The sequence below is a fragment of the Octopus bimaculoides genome, chromosome 4 (assembly GCF_001194135.2).
Source record: "Octopus bimaculoides isolate UCB-OBI-ISO-001 chromosome 4, ASM119413v2, whole genome shotgun sequence".
Lineage (NCBI taxonomy): Eukaryota > Metazoa > Mollusca > Cephalopoda > Octopoda > Octopodidae > Octopus > Octopus bimaculoides.
Genome location: NC_068984.1, coordinates 39,890,200 through 39,907,467, shown reverse-complemented (window position 1 = coordinate 39,907,467; position 17,268 = coordinate 39,890,200). Strand labels below are relative to the sequence as shown.

Genomic DNA, 17,268 nt, shown 5'->3' with positions numbered 1-17,268 from the left:
TTAGAATGTTCAGTACTGTGGTATTCACCTTTGGAGGTGCTAAGAGCATACATGTATATCATAGTAGATGAGAGCTGTCTGGCATGGGCACTGGAAGTACCAGATCATGTGATTTCAGCATACTCAGTGGTAGACTTCTAGTCAAATACAAACCAAATTTCAATGCCAACAAATATATAGAATAATGGTGATTTTTTTCAGCGACTGATATTCCAGGTGGCCAGCAAGTTTATCAAAAAGCAAATAAACCAGAATTTCACCCATATTTGATGGCATAAAAACCACATGAATATATTAGACACACCAGAATTTCAACAGTGAATATTCAAAAAAGGGTTTTGGTGCATTAAAGGTTGTGGGAGGCTCAACTTCACATATAGAACTTGGTGTGATCTTTGAGACATTCTTTTTGAAAAAAATGCATTTTATATGCTGTTAAAAGATGTTATCTCCAGCTCCTTCACTATTAGGGACAGATGCAGTAATAATATCAAATGACAATCTTTATATCCAAGTCAACATGGATGTATTATTAGAATGCCAAATACTGCGACTGTTATTCTATATATCTTATATGTGTATGCGTTTGTAACATTATATAGATGTGTACGTGTGTGTTTGCGAATGTCTTTCTACATGTCATTAAGACTGAGCAAAAAAATATCTTACTTGGGGAAAATGTAAGGTCTGAATTCTCTATCAGTATATATGTTTGCACCATAAGAATTTATGGATGATTTAGTGAATCACTAATGTGTATACATAAAATTAAAAGGAAAAAGAGTTGCTATATTTGACATTGAAATAATAGTCAGTTGAGTTGTCCCCCTTGAACAAAAAATTTCCCCGTACGTTATTATTTTCTCGTCGAAGTAACTGATTACTAATTTCAGTCTCGCTTTTTAAATGTTGTGTTTAGATTACTAAAAAGTTGGCGCTTTTTCAATTAACTATCTTCTGTTAACACAAGGCTTGGGTAGTTAATTTCTCAGAAAGTTATGAAGTGATTCAAGCACATTAAACTACTATCTGATTTACTTAGTGAAATTTTTGCCGACCAGAACATTTAATGAAGTAAGTAACTTAATTTAAAACTTGATTCACATCGATGTACACATTTTCATACATCCGTAAATTTCTTTAGTAAAAGGAAATTTTTTCTCCAATTATTAATAGGATTACAGAAGCTATTTGCGTTTTTCTCATTATTAATATGGTTTGCTATAGTTTATGTAACAGTTATAGACTATATTGAGCTAAACATTTTTATTTAAGTTCGTCATTTAATGTTGCGAAAGTATGAAATTGTATTCAATACCATAGCATATAATAAACGTTTACTTTGAAGTAGAGGCGGCCTTGCTCAAATCAGCACAATTTCCTTCACGGTGCATGAATGTATTTTACGATATATAAGTAAATATATATCTTTAATGCCTTTTAAGATGTTTGCCAGAGTTATTTCCACTTAATGATATACTTGTGGTGAGCAACAACCAAGCCATGTGTATATGCTAAAACGAGGAAGGTCAAACTAATGGGCGAAAGTAAAGAATACGTACACCCGGTGTTTAGGGTTAGGCGTGTTGTTACGCCGAAAACGGGTGTTGTACGTATTCTTTACCTCCGCCAAACTAATGATCTGAAGGCTATCGAGGACGGTCTTCCTGAAATTGATAGGTTTAACGGAGAATTTCAGAGTTAACGATCTGAAACAAAAAATTTTCGAAACAAATAGGAGACGCTCCGATTCATTTTCTTATTATGCTGGAGAGCATACGTTTCGATTCAATAAAATTAAGTACACTTTATGATATGTATTATTGGCTAGGACTGGTTTAGAGTTTTATGCTTAAAATCATCGGTTAAGGTCTCTTCCTTTTAATGGTTTCTCTAAGCTTTTTAGTGTATCAGTGTACCCACTCGCTATTCGTGGAACAACCATATTCCAGAAAATCAAAAACGACACCTTTGATTTCCCCAAAACACAATCACTATGACTTTCTGTGCCGATCGTTGACTCTTGAACTTTTCAGGGCTTGGAGAAGAAATGTGACGCTATTCCCATGGACTAATCCTTCGTTTCTGGGTCATAAACTTACGCCCATATTTTATCCCTGTCTTTAGATTAGGGGGAAAATTTGTCTTCGTTGGCTTCAAACTCTTCCAGCAGGTCAGAGCAGATTTCTACTCAAATCGGGTTATAGTGGTGTCAGGGTTATCCATTTTTGGTGGTAACGTTGACTCAATGACACTATAATTTAGTCAGTATGAAAGAAAAGGGAGTCACTGTTTTTGCTCATAACAACAAGAGAATAGAATTCACGAGACACTTGTAATAAGTCATAACTTTTATTATTGGAGGTAATGCGTTAACATACAAGGTTAATTGAAGGAAGCTTATAACATTACATGAATATGTTCCGGTTGCAGTCGCATGTTTCCAAGAAAGGCGAACGGGAGCGCGAGCTGGCGTAAAGTGCGGCGGCCTGACCCAACGCATGTTGAAGAATCAACAGGCACTGAATGATTTCTTTATTTGCCTATAATGGCATATATAGATATAACAAGGAGGGGTCGGGGACAAACAATGAACAGTCTTACAGAGGAGGGGGGCATGCTGTTGTGATTACAATATGAGGATCAGGATCATAACGTTATGGTTTAAAAATTGTAATGAATGTATAGTTAAAAATATTAAACTTTATATAACTTTCTCTCCGGATTCTATTCCAGCCCGTCCAGTTTGGAAACTTCATTTTTTTCTTTATTATTTAGCCGAGAGAAATTGTTTTCCCCTTTTTTTCTTCATTGACCGGCTTCACTAGCACGGCCCCATGCATACGCAACTTTCTTACTACATTTTTCCATCTTTTCTCATACGCTATGAGGCAGGTACTTTCTCTCCAGACACATCTTCCTCACGAGGTGGAAGTTGAACCAACTTTCCAACCCCTGTCCGGAGATGAAGTGACCTGTCTCAATCCCTTTTGCTCTTGTTCGCCACACTGTCTCTTTCAGTATGGCTACTATGCAGACAAAGGCTGCCTTCCTTTCCTTGTTAAAGGAGGAAGGCGGTATAATCTTAACTATGGACTCAGTCGAGAGCTGTACTCTTTCCCCATCTGACATCAGTTGTTCGACATAGGTCACCAACCCCCTCAACTCTCCACAATGTACGAAGGCGTGCGCGACATGGTGGTGGTGGTGGTGGTGGGGGGCTTATAACCGTGTCTGGATAACCTCTCCTGAATTGGTAAAGCCGAACAAAGCCCAGAGCTACCCTCAGGACGTCGTCAGACTTACACTCTACCAACTCTCTATAAAAATCCACAGTGGTAACCTCACTGCCGGTACTGCTCACCTGGGAGAACAAATTGAGTGCTTGTCTGCACTCACTCTGACATTCCCCTATCTTAGGCCTCTGCCTGATCCATGTGCCTAAGTCCTGAAGGGACTCCAATTGTGGAAAAAGTTGCTTGGCATGCGGTGACCACACCTGCTCACCATCCAGGTAGTGCTGGAGGTGTCTCAGCTTCAACGCACATTTGCGCATTATCAGCCAAGGCAATCCCATTCCACCCTTTAACAGTTTCTGACAACAAATGGAGTGCCTCACAAATGGTGGTTTCCCCTTCCACAAAAAGCAGAAAAGGATCCTTTCCAGCTTGTTCAGCCACAAACTGTGGCATGGCATGATGGTTAGGTGGTAGGTTATCACAGATGCTATAAACACCTGTGTAACCTTGGCCCTTCCTAGCAAGGATAACGTCCTCCCAGACCAGGTCTGGGTTTTGGCCGTCACCTTACTTGTCACCTCGTGTGTTCTCTCAAATGAGATGTCTTGGTGTTGTTAACCTGCTGACAGTGGTCCCAACTAGAAAAGAAACTCCATCAACTGTTTGACCAAACTAAATGCATATCACAATATTTAGAAAAGTATAGGATAAAAACACCAACCAATAATATAAGGGAAATGCTGATATTGTGTATGAGAATGATGCATTTCAAAATAGAAAATGATATATACAAACTAGGTGAAGGGGTGGCTATGGGGTATTTATTGTCAGATATTAACTAAAGACATAGCATTGGAAACTAATTAAGCCTTTCGCTCCCTAAAGAGTATAGGCCATTAATGACTTTGCTCTACTGTTCCCAGACTCTGGGCAGGGCTATTCCTTTAGTATGGTAGTGGTGGTGGTGGTGGGAGCACTCTCATCTTTTCCCTTGAAGGAAGGCCTTCCTCTCCAAGTGCTTGTTGGTTTTGAATTGTCAGTGATGTGTCTATAATTTTTTGTTCCTAAGAAGACCCACATGCCACAGCAGAAGTGTTAAGGCCAGTCCCTCGGGGAGTGAAAAGCACTTATGGTGGTGCCATGTAAAAGCACCTGTGTGGTGCCATGTAAAAGCACCTGTGCGGTGCCATGTGAAAGTGCCTGTGCGGTGCCATGTAAAAGCACCCAGCACACTCTGTAGAGTGGTTGGCATTAGAAAGGGTATCCAGCCATAGAAACCATGCCAAATCAGACTGGAGTCTGGTGCAGCTCCCCAGCTTGCTAGCTCTGGTCAAACCATCCACCCCATGCCAGTATGGACAATGGACATTAAATGATGATGATGATGTAGGGGTGTTGGTTCAAGCAAACCCATTTTTACCTCTGGGAAGAAGGGAATTCATATTAGTTCTTTGATCTGTTCAACAGGGAAGCCCTATCAGGAGCTTTTGCTCCATTGGCTTGGCTGTAAGGGTCATTGAGGCACACAAACCACCACACACAGCAAGGACTGGACCTTAAAGTGGATAGCACTGGTCAACTCAGTCTTAAAACAGAAGGATAAAGATGTATAGTCAACTCTGTTTTGTGGTAACATCAAAATAATGTAAAAACCCTTGACCACATGAACTTCATAGACAGATCAGCTTTGTAGTAAGATGGTATGGATTTAGGCAATCAAATGTAAATTTAGCATAAGATTGTGATGCACACAATTTTGCATTGGTTGGCCATGTGTTGCAGAGGCTCTTCTATAATAGAATAATTTGTTAGTAGCCTCAGTGAAGGCATAATATGGACTTGATTAGAGTATAATGACAGTTTTGATTCTTTGAGATTAAATTTTGTTGTTTAATCTTAGGTCAGATCTGAACAGGTAGACCTTTGATCAAAAGCATTCCAACTATGACAATCCCATTTTTTTTCAGATGATGTGTCTAGGATTACACTATTCAGTGTATCCTTTAATATTAAAAATGGTACTGTGTATGATTTCTGGGAGATTTTCCTGTTTTTTCTTTGCTGGTCAAGCTACCATCTAAATGCACTTGTTGGATTATTTATTTTCAAACTGTCATTGTATGGTAGATATGAGAAGCCAGACCTGTTTGGCTTGAACATAAAACAGGTAGACTATTTGGACCAGATATGGCTGGTTTAAATGCTAAAGGATTAAAGATCTTCATAGTTAACAACAATTGTGAGTGTTGGTTCTTTGTCTAAGTGTAGAAGATTATTCTATTTGCATGATACTTAGATAGTTTGCTACAAGAAAATACCAGAATATCTGACCATTAAATTTGATTTTAGAATTTAAATGTTTTGTAATTGCATTAAAATTGTCTCACTTTAATATGCTATCAGAATGTTAAAAAATTTCCTAACATTAGCAGACAACAAATAATTAACAAACATATCCTTCCCTTTCTGTATTTATATCAGATGCATCCTGATCTGTCCACACATCTTCATACAGGAGAGTGTAATGACATTATTTATGCTCTTAAAGTGTGTCACAAAGAGGTAAAAATTAAATCTTGGATAATTTTTTTTAGTTTCCTGTCATTATGTAATTTATTTTTAAAGCTATATACAAACACTAAGAACTTGTTTCTGTTGAGTTTTGTCCATTTGTTTGATTTTACATCGTTTCTTAAAAAATTATTTTATTGTTTTGTTTTTTTTCATGTTGGCAAGAGTTAGATAAAAATTATCGAGACAGATTTTCTATATTTGGATGTGCTTTCTGTTTCTAATGTTAACTTGCTTTCAAAGGTAGAAGGTAGAATGAAAACTGGGAATAGGGGACATTTGGCCACTTGAGATTGTAAGCAGAGACACAGCTTTCTGCTCAGTGTTAATAACAAAGAGAACTTCATTCTCTCTCTCACACACACACATACACGTTACAGGCTACTTCTCTTCCACTCCTATAACAGTGCCTTGTCTGAGGCTGTAGTGAAGACACCTGTCCATTTCTAAATCATATATTTTTATATATTTTATATTATTTCCTAAAGTTTTGGTAAAAGATTACTGACCTTACCTAACATATTGCTTTGGAAAATGTGGATATTGTGAAAGTTAGGAGTAGATTTTCAAGGTCTGTTAAAATTAGACTGAGGCTAAAATTAATATGAGAAATGCCTCTATGTGCTTCACTTTGGTTGGTAAACAGGGTTCCAGTTCTTCATAAATGAGTGATTAATTACAAGAAGAGCATCCAATTGGAAAATTATTTGCTCTAACAGTATGCAGAAGGAACATATTTATTAGTAAAACATATTATCTAATATGATAGCATATCAAAATAGATATAAAACAGAAATAGTATATTCCTGAGTTTTCTATTAAGTATATGAATTTTGACTATACAGTTTTGGGACACTGTAGTTGATTGCAGATTTCCTTCTTAGAACAAACTATAACAAGTTTTTAAAAATTTTTATTAAGTTTATGCCAAATGTAGTTTATGACCATTTGTGTTAATTAGCTTTAAAGAATCATTCATTGTACTTTGATTTTTAAAAGAAATTTTTGAAGTTTTTCTATTTTTATCTAGTTCATTGAATTCAAATTAAAGAAAATATAATGAATGGATGAATATACGTTTCTATAAGTTTAGTTCAAAAACAGTTTATTAGTGATAATAATTGGAATAAACCATTATTTAATTTGCAGAATCCTTGGAAAAAGTTCTTAGGTGTCTGTAATGATTTAGACCATGCTTTGAACAAATGTCTTAAAAATGAGGTAAGAATTGATAATATGTATTTCCAACTATTATATTTGATATTTTTCTTAGCTCCAGACATTTAGTACAAGATGAATTTTATTCAGCCTAGCACAAGCCCATTGCCAGACTTTGGTGCTTGGTAGGTGTTTCAGGATATTCTGGGTGAGCACTAATTTGTATTGTGGGACAATTTTGTAGACTGTATTTTCTAAATCTGAGGGTGCACCATTGAATAGTGAAGGGACAGTGCCATCCAGTGCAACTTCTTAGTGACAGGCATAACCTAGCAGCCTCTTTGTGAATAATTTTTCATTGTTTATTCCACTGTTTCTATATACTTTAGACTGAGTAAGGTGAATTCATGTTGGAAGTGAACCCAAGTGTTTAGCATTGATAAGCCACAAAAGCAGTGAAATGCACACCTTTCACTCTTGTGATTACTTCCTTGAGTGATAAATGTGCATTGTTTTATATAGCTCTGAAGTATATTGTGATTTTCTTTAAAAAGACTTTTCCCCAAGACCATTGCAGTATCTCATTTTTCAACAACATACATATACTAAAATATGTCTTGTAGATTAAAATTTTAATCTGTAGTTGCTTCTATTGCATAAGTTGAATGTGTGTGTGTGTGTGTGTGTGTGTGTGTGCAATACTGACATACCTATAGGCACAGGTGCGACTGCATAATGAAGAAAAAAAGCTTGCTTCCCAACCGTGTGATCTTGGGTTTATTGTTACTACACAGCACTTTGGGTAAGTGTTTTCTACTATAGTCCTAGGTCAACCAAAGCTTTTTGAGTGGATTTGGCTGGCAGAAATTGAAAGAAGCCTATCATGCGTTTGTGCGTATATATATATATATATATATATATATATATATATATATATATATCTGTGTGTGTGTGTGTATATATTTGTGTGTGCTCTTGTTAAGACATCATGTGATGGTTGTTAATGAGTGCCATCATCAAACAAGCAAAATTGATCCTTTCCAATCTTCTGTGAAAAACCTTTGAGCCACGGGAAAATATTACCTTGCTTGGAAACAGCTGAAGACCAGTAACAGGAAGGACAAATGGTTGTAGAAAATTTGCCTCAACAAATTCTGTCTAACTCAAACAAATATGGAAGTGTGTACATTAAATAATGACGGTGATGATGTGTGTATGCATATATAGCTCTGTGGTCAAAGAGTTTGCTTCCTAAACTTGTGGTTTTGAGTTCAGTCCCACTGTATGGCATCTGGGATAAATGTCTTCTATTGTAGCCCTGGGCTGAACAAAGCCTTGTGTGTAGATTTGGTATATAGAAACTGAAACATGCCCCATGTATATATATGTGTGTGTGTGTGGATGTGTATGTGTGTGTGGAAGTGTTTACTTGCATTGATTTTACATGATTATTGTAAATGAGTGTCACCACCATTTAAGCAGTGTCCTTCATTTCCAATCTTCTGTGAAAACATATCCAACCTAGGGGAAATATTATATTACTTGAAAACAGATGAGGATTGGCAACAAGTAGGACCTCTAACCATAGAAAATCTGCCTAAATGAATTCTATCTTATGTGTGCAAGCATAGAAAAGTGAACATTACATTGATGATGATGTAACCTGAGGTTGGTGTAAGAATACTTGCTGTTTTTCATTATCAACTTTAAAACAATATATATCAATTAACTAATATATATTATTAATTGAAATAATACCTAAGAATCTAGAGTCCTGGTACTAATGAATTCTTTTAAGGTATTTTGAACTGCTGCTTGGTTGTTCAAGACTTTTTGCTTGAAGTTATTGAGATGCTTGGAAAAGTTTTAGTTGGTTATAGAGGAATGTGGAAAATAAGTTGGGTAAAGTAGTGTTTCATAGTTCATTTTGTCCAGTCTCTGAAGAATTACTTGTGAGACTGACCAATGTTGGATGTAAACATTACAGTTCTTGATGCAGCTTGTCAATTTCCTAGCAATACTTCTTTGAGATAATGGTTTCCATGGAATTCAAGAAATAATAGTAGATGATTCCACTTGTTGACTATCAAATAGTGACCGTAACCTTCTTTGCAGCTTGAGGAAGTATTTTGATGCTTTACCAAAATACTTTCCCAAAATGAACAATTGACAACATTCCAGACACTGCATGGAAAACTGTTAGCTGTATAGAATCTATTTTTGTCACATATCACATTGATTAGAAAATGGATAAATTTTCTTGTACAAAACAAGTACAAAGCAGACTCTATAATGGTTATTTTTTAAAAATATTTTGTTCTTCTTGTGTGACATCCATTTCTCAATTTTTTACTTTTGTGTACTGAGCAAATATCAAAGAATTGTGGAATGATCGATGTTTGAGCCATAGCTCAGTGCTCTTTCATGCAAAGCACTCACACAGCCACCATCATCATTTAACATCCGTCTTCCATGCTGGTATGGGTTAGATGGTTCAAAAGGAGCTGGTAAGCCAGAAGACTGTGCCAAGTTCCACTGTCTGCTATGGCATGGTTTTTATGGTTGGATGCCCTTCCTAATGCCAACCACTTTACAGAGTAGACTGGATGCTTTTTACATGGCACCAAAATCAATAAATTCACCAAGTAACTTGCCAGACAAAAATCCTTTGGTGGTGGTGTGGTGTATTGAAGGTGGTGTCTTTGAGCCAGGTGATGAGAGGTTAGAATATAACAGGGGGAACATAAACAGGTGTCTTGCCATAGAGGAGATACATGGTTACCCCAGTCAGAAGGAGAGAGAGAGAGAGAGAGAGAGAGAGAGAGAGAGAGATGATAGTGATGTGCCAGGGCATACTTTCAAGGTACAAGGACATGAATATAAATTGAATGTTAGAGGATTTTCCAGGGTGCATGAGTAGGAGAGTTCACGAGAATGCAAAAAGGGAGAAAGGGAGAATGCTGTGGCTTGTGAAACCTGGGTATGTGGGAGAGGGATGACAGGATAGCAATGATACAGTTGGCAGTAGGGGAGGACAAGAGTGAGGAGGGAGAGATAAGCATAATGCCTGAAGAAGAGGAGATGTAATTTGATTTATTACGGTAACAAGAGAACAAACTACAGCTCCTCTATTAATTATATGTATGTGTGTGTGTATATACATATACATATATCATCATTACCCAATATAGCCTTTATTTAAGACAGTCGGAAATTTCCCAGCAAGTCACATGACCATTATAAACTCCTTCACTGAACACCTAGATGATCACGAGTATCTTACACAGTGGTGGAGATGGGGTGGGGATATTGATAGGTAAGAAACAATTCTTTTTTTCTCTCTCTCTCCCCCCTCTCTCTCATACTTTATATTTATTCCTTCCTTGAGTTGGTGTAAGAGGCAGTGTGAGGTAATGATGATTAATCACAAAGGATTCAAAATATATATAATTAAGAAGAGGATTTTTTTCCTCTTTTAATTGTAAGTTTAAATGTAAAAGGTTTAATTAGCATAAATGAATGTCACTTAATTTAAAAATTAAAAAAAAAGTATTTTAATTTCAGTATTCAATATGATAGTCAAAGTTAGACAAACTATTAACAACAATTTGATTACATAATACTATGATTCATTATGATGAAAAAGCTAATCAGAGTAGGCATGCCTTCTGTAAACTATAGTGAAAGCAGATTGTTTTGGTGAGCAACCACTTTGAATAAAAACTGAGTGTGAAGAGGACACTTAAGTCCTGAAAGCCACCTAATATGTTGTTGGTGATATGAAAAAAAGTGCACTCAATACACACTGTAAAGTGGTTGATGATAGGAAGTGCATCCAACTTGTAAAAATTGCAAAACTCCAACTCAGTATTGGTAGTCCATCAGTGTCCGATGATGACAAAGTCTGTCTTCTCAGCAATGAGAGTGCATGTGACTCCACATTCCAAAGCTGGAAGCACACAGGTGTCTACAGGTGTCACAGTAATGATAATCACTAAATGTGTATACAGGACTAACATTCAATGTTCTTGATAACTGAGGGACCAGTTATCAAGTAGATAGTAATATGAAAAATGTAGGGCCAGAATTACAATAAGGTGGAAAAACTTCAGGCAGCTACTATAAGTGAAAGATATGAAATGAATTGTGATGCTGTATGGTAGTGAAACATGGGCACTGAATGCAGAGGATGTGTGAAGGGTGGGGAAAAAATGTAATAAGTATGATTCGCTGAATGTGTAATGTTACTATGCATAATTGATGAGGCAAAACCAGCTGATAGAAGAATTGGGTAGAAGAGGTATGAACTTTAGTGTGCCAAAGTGATGGCTGTGCTGATATAGACATATAATGTGTATAGATGTTGACAGGTGGGTGAAGAAGTACCAGAAGATTTATGTTGAAGGATCCAATGGAAGAGGAAGTCCAAGGGAAACATAAGCAAAAGTGGTGAAGGTTGATCTCAGGATTTTGAACTTCACAAAGCAGGTGATAAAAAGAATGCAATAAATGGTGTAATATTGTGTTGGAGAGGATTCATCAACCCATGCAAATATGGGAAAAACAGGTGTAAAAATGATCATGGTGTTCATGATAACCACGAACTGTCCAACTGAATAAACTGAAATTGACTTTTCAAGATATAGCTACTGAAATTGGATGCTCTTCATCTGCTGTTGTGGACATCTTAAAAGAAAGGGATGACTATTTGACCATCCTTGATCAGGACAGCTATATAAAAACAAAAAAACTACTGAAAGAATGTACTATTTGTTGATTGAGAAGATAAAAATGACTGCTGATAGCATTTCAGACAAAATTCAGTAGCAATAACACATGCAGTGTGGTATCATTTCCATCAAAAATTGACTAAAGCTGTTTGGGCATACAAAACTTCTTGAGCATAAAAGGATGTACATTCTCTCTGAAAAATTGATGTCAATATTTAGCTCACCAAGGAGAATAGAAATTGGATGTTGCTAGATTGGCAATAAATCTTGTGGTTCAATGAGTTAAAATTTAATTTGTCCAGCTTTGATGTCTGAGTGTATGTTCTATGTCACAAATTTCACCCAGAGTACATAAATAAGCCATTTAAGCAAGGTAATGTTATAGTTTGAAGTTATGTATCTGGAAAAGGTGGGGGTGTGCTATACATTAGATTAAGAACATCATGAATGGTATAACTTATCTGGAGAGTCATTTGGGCCAGTTGTGGATTTTTCAGCATTACAATCACTTAAAGCATGCTACAAGAATGACCAAGGAATTAATCAAAATGAGAAAAATTTGAATGCTGCTGTGGCCAACATAGTCCCAGGATTTAAAACTGAGAGAAAGCATATAGAATTGGGTTGACATGAATATTCAACAAAAAAAAAAAACCCCAAAGTATTGAGTGAATTGTATGGACTATATTGTAAAACAATACCTTATAGATGTCATTCTATTTTGAGAAATTTCAAGTAGCCAAGTGTTAGTGCCATATGATTTTGTCTTGATAGTTAAGGCATGTATTCTGTTTTGTCATATATGCTCTAAATGTTCTTCAATTCAGTGACTTCATTTTGTGGAATTATCGATACTGTTAATAACTGCATGAAGCTCATTTAAAATGTTCATATTTAAACTTATTTACAAGAGTAAAAAATTTTCATTATATTCATGTATAGTTAAAGTCATAAGAGATTAAATAAATTAAATGGAATAATTAATATTAATCGTCACTATACTCTTGACCTTGAATTAAGTTATGCTGCCTTATGTACACACTCACTCACACACATACACACATGTATGTATATAGCTATCAATCATTTAACAATTCTTTATCAATTTTCTTTTTATAGCGAGAAAGCCGGCGAAAGAATAATGCAACAAAGATAAAAAATTCTGAATGAAACAAGGAAAGTGTTGTGACTGAGAAGGGAAAATGAAATGCAAAACACATTTGAAAATTAATTTATATCAGTTTGTTGCTGAAGTTTAAAGAGGGTCAGTTTATTATTTGCTATAATAACTGATTAAATGACAGATAAAAATGAGATCATTCTGTTGTAATGGCTAGTATGCCTGATATTTTGAGAGGCTGGCATTATGGTGTGATATATTCTTGGTGAACTGCTACCTAATTGCAGTTCTTTGTAGAAACTATTTCATTTACATTGCTACTTTTTTGTATTACCTGTCTCTGAAACCAATATATATATGATATTACTAAAACAGGACCCTATTTTGTCTCTTAAAAGAAAAAGAGAATAAAATTGAAAAGATTTGAATTATGTTCACTGTGAGAAAAAATTATGGAAAACAAACCTGTTTCTCTATCTTTTGTTTTCTCTGCATTTTTTTTTTTTTACTGTAATTTAACACAATCTTTCCATGTTGGCTTGTGTTGATGCATCTGAAAGTTTGGATATACCTATCAATATTAGGGGAATAGTATGGGTGGAGGAATGGGAAGATGGTTATAAGAAGGAATAGTAACCATAAAAATGGATGAAGGATAGGAGGAGGAAAGCTAGAAGACGAGAGAGAAAAGAAAGTTTCAGGTGAAACAATATCAGGTGTCTGCCCATATATGTAATGTTCTCTAGTTGTATAGTTGGTATTTTTTAAAGTATCTACATTTCTTGAATATTTTTGATCTGATGTTTATGAAGATTTTTGAGGATTTCCCTCTTTTCTGCTATGCACAGGTCACACCTTTGTTGCATACTTGAGCAGAAACCCTAAAACATGTCCAACTAACAAATTGAACATTTTAGAAACAGTTATTTATGAAGCAGAAGTTACTTCTCCAGACTTCAACCTAGTTGAAATGCATAAACATTTACATAAGCACAACAAGAAACATTTAAAAAACATTTACAAATCTTCCTTTAAACATAAATAAAAAGAACATTAGAGAAGGACTGACTATATTTGTAAACTAAAAGAAACAGTTTTGGACTATAGTAAATGAAAAAACCTGGAATGATCCAGAATTTGCCAAATTAGAAGTAAAAGATGTGACTTGTGCACAGCAGAGAAGTAGAGAATTTTCAAAGTCATTCATAAACAAGGCTTCAATTTAAACACCATATTTGAGAAATGCAGACACTTTTAAAAAAATACCCTATTATTTAACTGGAAAATACTGTCTTCACTAGACCAAAACCACATATATGCACAAATACCTGATATTGTTTCATCTGAAACTTTATTTCCTTGTTCTCTTCCAGTTTTTTTCCTATCTATCATTCACCTTTAATTTTATATTTACTTTTCCTTTTTATATTTAATTTCCCCTGCCCCATCCTTATTACTCTCTCCCAGTATTGACTAAGTTTAATTCATTTTAATCATTTAATTCTGTTTGGTTTCATATCATCTTCAAACAATTTACAATGTATTTTTTTTTCAGCAACTTTGCAATCATAATTATGGAGATATATAACTCATAACCCTTCAGGAAAAGTTATTTACCTTAAAAATAGAAGTTCAAGAAAATACATTTTTTTAAAGATATTTCTCATTTTCTCAAAACATATGGAGACAAAGCCGGAAGGTCCAAACCATAAAATCAATGGTAACCAGCATTGCTTTATAAATACATTACTCTACATATCTGCATCAAGTACTATATATTTTTAATTATTCATCATACATGATATATGATATACAAGCATTATACATATATATCCCTACTCACTCTGTTGATAACATTGTTTGGAACAAAAGGCTATCAGTGTTGTGCAGTAAAGACCCTTTTGTTTGTAGGGTACAAGGTAACCTCATTAGTGCTAGTACCATGATAAAATGCACCTAATACAGTCTGTGAAGTGGTTGTAGAATGTGCAAAGAAAACGTTGAGAGGGCTCTTTAGTGTTGTCAAAGGTATGACAATATTTTTAATGCTGGTGTGATGATAAAACACACCTGGTTCACTCTGTAAAATGGTTGGTTTTAGAAATACCATCCAACCCAAAAATGAAATGTACAAGTAAGTTATGGTCATCTGCCCTGTCTAAGTCAGGCAATAAATTTGAATAAAATTGACTGAAAAATTGAAAAAAAACATTAATTCCTATTCATCCTTCTTATTTGTCTAAAGAAAGCTGGAAAAAAGCTGACCCAAGACTAGAGACCATTCCCAAATGTTTGCAACAGAGTGGTTGATACTAAATGCATTCAGGAATCATGGGGGTGATAAAGTGGATGATAGAATAAGTTCACCACCCAAGAATAGAGACAGTCCCTCTGGTGTACTTTTTACACAATTTCTGTTTACAAAGTGTCACTTACAAAGATACTGATGTGGTAATATGTCTTTTTGAGCCAGCAGTTTTAGTAGAAGGGAGTAGTCAATTATATCAACCCCAGTGCTCAACTGGTACTTTATCAACCCTGAAAAGATGACAGACAAAGTCAACCTGAAGTCAGAATGTAAAGAACTGGAAGAACTGCTGCTAAGTATTTTATCTAAAACAGTAACAATTCTACCAGCTTGGTGCTTTTGTGGCGGTAATAACAGTAGCTTTAGTAGTATGATTAATTGAAAGCAACAGCTATACACTGCAATTATTGTTGTCTAAATCTGTGTTACATTCTTTGGAGTGTTTCTTTACATAGATTCAGTTGTCAGATACCAACAATCAAAACTTCAGCTCTTTATTTAATTATATAAGGGTCAGCTGAAAAGTTCATAGGCTGATCAAGATACTCTTGTGGAATGTGACCAAATGAGATTTATTTTTCAACATAGTCCCTTTTGCAGTTTGCACACTTCCTCCATTAGTGTTGCAGTGCCTGGATCCATTTGATGAAGAAGCTTTCACCCTGTTGGTCAAAAAAGTTATAAATGGAAGATATGATTTCTTCATCAGTGCAATAATGGTTCCCAGCGAAGTGTTTTTTCATGTTAGTCTAATGGGACTAAATCAAGAGAATAGGGAGGGTGATCAACCAGGTCAAAGCCACAGTCATGAACAGCAGCCATTGAAACCAAGGACTTGTGTGCTAGAGCCTTGTCCTGATGAAACAAGATGCCTTTTGTCAGTTTTCCTGAGCGTTTGGTTTTGATAGCCTTTTGTAACTGCCTCAACAAGTTGGCATAGTACTCTCCATTGATGGTATGGCCCTTTTGAAGATAGTCAATAAGCACAATGTCTTTTAGATCCCCCAAAACAAGCCATCATCTTCCCTGCAAGATAAAATGACATTGGCCTTCTTTGGAACAGGTGTATTGTCTTTCGCTCAAGGTGATGAACAAAACACTCCTCCTGGGTTTGGAAACATCCAAGGAAAGCAGCTGGATCTGCCTCAAACAATGTCAGATTTTCCCCGTGATGTGGTCAGCCTGGTGCATTTTGTAGGAAGACTTTGCAGAGACTTTCATCATATCAAATTTGTTGCACAGAATATTCTCAACTCTCTCACAAGATATGCTAATAGCATAGTCAATCGCTTGTCATCCATCACAATGTGGTGAACACAATCAATGATTTCCTTGGTGGTGGCAGTTGCACGACATCCAAACCTTGAGTCAACTTCAAGACTCTCCCTTCTCCTCCTAAATTCAGCTACATACTTTTGCACTGTTGATAAAGCTGGAGTGTCATTCCATAATGTAGCAAACATGTCAATATGAATGTCCTTATGAATGAAAGCAGGGGTGGGGGTCTAAATTATTTTTCTGCAGGTACTTGATAACACCATGATGCCAAATTTTGTCCATTTTCAAGAGAATCTCCTATTAGTTACTTTTGAAGCTTTCTTTGGAGGATCAGAATGTTGTTAAATTATTTGTTTTGTTCAGCATCTTCTTAATTTAAGCTCTTGTAAACTGAAAGTATAGCAAAGATAGTGAAATGGCTTGTGTTGACAAAACAATGCAAAGTAAGTGATGAGCAGTCATACAAAATGAATGTGTAAATATATTTCTTACTAGAGTGTTTAAGTTGAACAAAATAACCAATAAAACAAAGGCTTATGTCTATTGGTGTGGCTTATAGACAGTAGTTTGGACTGAAAATATGTCATAGTCTCAGTTTGTGCATAGCTCTGCAATATTTTCTACAATTAATAAAACATTGTCATTGGTGGTGGTTGTAGTAGTGTCAGTTGTAGTTCTTCTAAAGTCAGTTTTGCAAAACTGATGTGGAGTGGATGTTCTGTAGTGTGACTTACTGCTACTCCTTTCAAATCTGTGTCACTTTATCTGTAGGGCACAATATTACCATTATTTCTTCCTATAAGCGGAGCTCACTGACAATCAGTCATTTCAAATTGATACAAAAGTTTACTTTTGTATCACATT

The 17,268-nt window shown here is 35.6% G+C and overlaps 1 protein-coding gene and 1 long non-coding RNA gene across 2 annotated transcripts in view; one reads left to right on the top strand and one right to left on the bottom strand.

Moving 5' to 3' along the window:
- The window catches only part of LOC106880466 (uncharacterized), a 40,344-nt gene that overhangs the window by 20,502 nt on the left and 2,574 nt on the right, over positions 1-17,268 (bottom strand). The window contains exon 3 of the long non-coding RNA XR_001410750.2: positions 13,284-16,794. This is a non-coding gene — a long non-coding RNA (uncharacterized LOC106880466). The remainder of the gene's footprint in view (positions 1-13,283; positions 16,795-17,268) is intronic.
- LOC106880465 (COX assembly mitochondrial protein 2 homolog) lies at positions 826-15,480 on the top strand. Its single transcript, XM_014930396.2, has 4 exons — positions 826-1,074; positions 5,721-5,801; positions 6,960-7,031; positions 12,818-15,480. Exons 2-4 carry the CDS (start codon positions 5,721-5,723, stop codon positions 12,866-12,868), a joined length of 204 nt encoding a protein of 67 aa, XP_014785882.1. The 5' UTR covers positions 826-1,074; the 3' UTR covers positions 12,869-15,480.

Excerpts from the sequence above, each read along its gene's own strand:
- LOC106880465 (XM_014930396.2), top strand. The coding sequence starts at position 5,721 with ATGCATCCTGATCTGTCCACACATCTTCATACAGGAGAGTGTAATGAC. Across the intron at positions 5,802-6,959 it reads TTAAAGTGTGTCACAAAGAG|AATCCTTGGAAAAAGTTCTT; the intron begins GTAAAAATTAAA and ends TTTAATTTGCAG. Across the intron at positions 7,032-12,817 it reads ACAAATGTCTTAAAAATGAG|CGAGAAAGCCGGCGAAAGAA; the intron begins GTAAGAATTGAT and ends TTCTTTTTATAG.